The 4,318-nt window shown below is 42.3% G+C and overlaps 1 protein-coding gene across 1 annotated transcript in view; it reads right to left on the bottom strand.

The window, feature by feature from the left end:
• Positions 1–4,318, bottom strand: part of LAMB1 (laminin subunit beta 1) — a 77,921-nt gene that overhangs the window by 9,672 nt on the left and 63,931 nt on the right. The window contains exons 25-26 of the mRNA XM_007455347.1: positions 2,152–2,336; positions 967–1,208 (exon numbers count right to left, since the gene is read on the bottom strand). Coding sequence (XP_007455409.1) covers positions 967–1,208; positions 2,152–2,336 — 427 coding nt within the window. The remainder of the gene's footprint in view (positions 1–966; positions 1,209–2,151; positions 2,337–4,318) is intronic.

Here is a 4,318-nt window from a genome sequence, read left to right as displayed (position 1 = left end):
TCCCTGTTAGAGAAATGGTGACAGGAGATGTCCTAACTCCCTATTTCCATTAGATGTCAGTTTCTTAAGATAATGAAAATATAACCTTGTAGGCATTAATTATAAAGCAGAGTGTGTTTTTGTCTATTTCGGAGAAGGGGCGGGGGGAGGAGGCCGCGAGGGCGGGGGACTCTTAGTAAGACAAAAGTGTAGTGAAGCCTGAACTCAAGCTTCCTAGGAACCCACCTTCCCCCTTGTACTGACTCTCTGTTCTAAGCTAAGAGAGCAGAAGCCTTATAAAATAAAGGTACAGTATATAAAAACATCCTCCAAAGTCTCTCAGATAGGTGTTCTTCCTTGAAAAACAATAAGGGAGCAAGAGGAAGAAACAGGCTTAGTTTGGCTTGTTTTTGGCTTTCTGCCTGAGTTTCATCGAACTCGCTGCTCAGTTTCATTTGGCTTCAGAGTTACTTTTTAAAAGCTTCCGGGAAATGAATCCACTTCCTAGGCTGGTCTTCACTAGGTGAAGTTACCGGGACAAAGGAGCATTTTAACTAACACCCACCCACCCATGAAAAAAAATTCTTTAGCGCCCTTTAATTTTTTTAAGAAGTCTCTCCCAGAATGATTCTCAGTTGCTCCCCTGAGATGGAGTTTGCACTTCAAATCAGAACAAAGTAAAAAATGTCCACAGTATAAAAAGGATCCAGTTTAGATAAGAAGGCAGTGACTCAATTCAGCAGCCTTGGGATAGTAGTCCTGATTCTTGGTTGTACCACAGAGAAACCTCTAGGAGAGAGGAAGGTTGGAAACCCACGCACTGTTGTGTTTAATCTGGCTTGGTCACTGGATACCCCAGACTGGGGGCCGGAGACTGAGCCGGGGAGTTTCGCTGACTCATTTGCAAAGTGGACAATGTTAAAGACAAAGCAGGGTGTTTTTTCTCCTGTAGCATGGCAGCCTTGAGGCCAAACCCTCAAACCTTACCATTTCGGCAGCAGCTGAAAGGTCAAGACTTTGTAGTTTGCCTGCCAGTTCATCCAGAAGGCGGGCCTGGTCCTCCTGTTTTTCCCTGAACTGGGACTCTCGCTCCAACATCAAGTCTTCCACTCTGTCCCGGGTGCGGGCCGACTGCTCCACGGGGCCACTGGAATCTGTGGTGGAGGCGTTCACGCGCTCCTCTGCCTCGAGAGACATCTGGAAATACTTGGTGATGCTGTCCAAGGCGCCTAGGGCATGAAATGAAATTGCCCATAGTTAATCCCCTTGTACTCGATCTCCCCATCAAATAAAGCAACGGCTGTATTTCGCGTCTAAACTGACCATATGTGGTTTTGTTTTACAATTCAAGGAATAAAATCTTTATGAAGCAGTATAACTTTCCTCTCATGATCACTGAATACACTTTGTCCCGTTAGCACCGAACTCTGGCCCTGGAGGATGCCAAACATCTGGATTAGAAAATTAAGTCGATCATGCAGATGTTGTTCCTACACAGCCAAGCGTCCAGTTCTCTCTAAATAGCTGGTGTCAGGCAGCCTGTAGATTACACGTCCAGATGATTTTTCCCTTTTCTCAGTCATTTAACTATTTAGATCCACTCAAATGGCTAATATTATATACATAAAACAGCTTGACGTGTTTTGGCTTTAAGGATCTAGCCAAAAAAATAAGCAGTCATGCATAAAGCAGGATGGATAGTGTGATCTGACACATTTTTAACTTTCTTTTGCTTTGGGGAAGGGAAGGTCCTATAATACAGCCTACGATACCAATAAACGATTTGAAAATGATTTCCTGACCAAGTAACCTTCTTGAATATAAAACGATGTGCAGAAATATCAACCTAATTTCTTAACTTTTTACAAGAGCCGGTTTCCAAGAGAAGCCAAGGAGGTAAACCACTAACTGGAAAAAAAATTTAAAAATCAGAAAACGCATGCCATTCTAATGCAACCACCACTGCTCGCTCCATGCAACCCCTTCTGTGCCCCATGTCCCATGTTTGTAAAATGGGGACTTTAATCCTCATTTGTGCCAGAGTCTCAATGAGAAAAGCTTAAAAATGATTACAAAGCACTTAATTTTCTTCTGAAAGTGCTCTATTAAAAGGTTAAACAGGTGGTAAAATCCATTGCCCAGGATTAAGTATTTGCACAAAAAAATGCTCACCCCGAATATCTGAATTTTTGATAAATTCCAATTGTTCAGCAAGCTCTTTCACTGTGTTATCCAGGCTTTCTGCTTCTGTCTGTAGAGCATCTAGTTCTTTGGCCGTGCTGTTGTTTTGCATAGCTGTGTCAGATAAATTTACCTCTACTTGAGCCATCTTTTCTGTAACATCTTTGGTTAGTTTCCTGTAAAGAGGAGGACAAATTTACTTAAGGAAAATAAACCAAAGGGAAAACTCGAAGTCTCAATTTTACATTTTCTACTAATACTTTATCCATTACTCTGTAATTTCAGACCAATTCAGTAGTCTGTAATAATTTATCTTTAAGTACTGGTTTTATTTTTATCATTAAGAGACTCTGTTAAATCTAATAATTTTTCTTTCTTCAAGACTTTGAAGAAAAACACAGCAGCACCCCTCAGCTGTGTTGTGGCGGATGGACTAGAGGAGTGATTCCAAATGTCTGATGTAACATGAGCACAGATCCAGAGCGTGGAGTACCAGCTCTGTACATAAGCAGCTTCAAGCCCATACAATCCCACCAACTCGAAAGATGTAAGTGACTTCAGTGTACAATTATGCCTCCCAGCCACCCACCAGAAATGCTCTCATGTGAACCTCAGGGATCGCCTTCAAGATGGGACATTCAGAAAGCAAGCCCCACTGCCAACAGGAAGACAGTGGGAGCAACCCAAAGGAGCTTTTCATACCCGACCCCCTTCAAGCTACGTCTCATCAAAGGAGCCGCCTCCTTCCACCAACAAAGCAACCCTTTCGTTTTTCCTGAGAAAGAAGGTAGTACCAGTAAGAATGGAATATGATAACCATTTAGCTTTCACAATATTTCATTTGGAATCTAAACCCAACTGCATTTTGTTCTGTATCTTCCTGTCTCCAAAGCTGTACTTTAGGCATCTATTTGTAAATTATTCGTATATACAGTGGGCATGTGTGTATGTATCTCAAAGAAAGGAATATTCGAGAAGACCTTACCCCTGGGTATCACCTAACTCAGTATTGTCTTCTCAGGAATATAATCGTACAAAAAATGGGGAAAATGCAGAGATGCTGAAAGGTTGGGGGCCAGTCGAAAAATGATGTTTAAGGCTGAGAGAATACCATGACCCAACTCAAAGAAAAAGTGCTTAAAAGGATTTGTGGGTTAAATTACATTTTGTAAATTTTCCTGAGGCTAGTTTCTTTTTTTTTTTTCAGTGCTTTGCTTTTATTAATCAGTTGATTCACAGAAGGCTTTCATTTCTCCTCAGGTCTCGTACAATGTTATAATTTTACAAAGTCAAATCTCACATTGTATATTTGTAAATTATGCCCCTTTGGATCCTAGACCATGCGTCCTTGGATACTGTGTTGAAAAAAAAATTGATGAAATTGGTGTTCCTGAGGTGATTACAATCTGTCTGATTAGGTGAAGAGTGAAGGTAGGACCAGGGCTGTCTGAGGAGTGTAGTCGCTCTTCTGGCAGGCTCTTGATGGATACCAGATTTTCTTGTTTTCCCTTTTAGGTGCATGACACCCAGGTCAAGACATCATTTCCTAAACGGGCTTGCACTCAGACCAGGGCCTTCCAGAGGGCCTTCCACGGCTCGTTATCGCTACATGTAAGAAGGCTGAGCTGTACCACGGTCTTTTTAATGAGGTTGAGTTCCTCATTAAGTGCATTATGGCCCCACATCAGACATCGCCTAACACCCTGGTCAACCGCATGATCTTGGCCATGAGATCTGAGGCTTGAAATCAAGGGACTAGTTACTTTAAATCTAGAAGGTCTAGGAAGGACCTCCTACAAGGTACTTGAGCTAATGTCAGCGGTTAGCTTCCTGCTTCTCGTACACAGCGCTGAGATGAAAAGGCCATCTCACTTCTTAGAGATGCTGATTAAAAGTCCCATCACACAAAAATGTTACCGTAGTTCTGTCATGATATAATATCACCTTAATGTATAGGACTTAGCCATGAAATAACCCCCTTGGCTCATGCCAAATGGTGAGTCTACAATAAAAACCCATAGCATTTGGGGAAACACAAATGCTTCATACCCTTTCCTGTTTTGTCCTTTAGCCTAGACCTTATGCTGTTTTGGGTCGGGGCGGGGGGGAGGGTTGTCCTTTTTGGCAAAGGGAGTTGGCATGTTTGAGGGCAGGGAAG

This window comes from Lipotes vexillifer, unplaced genomic scaffold (assembly GCF_000442215.2).
Source record: "Lipotes vexillifer unplaced genomic scaffold, Lipotes_vexillifer_v1.1 scaffold234, whole genome shotgun sequence".
Lineage (NCBI taxonomy): Eukaryota > Metazoa > Chordata > Mammalia > Artiodactyla > Lipotidae > Lipotes > Lipotes vexillifer.
The sequence above is the reverse complement of the archived record's forward strand: the minus strand, read 5'-3'. Positions and strand labels throughout refer to the sequence as shown.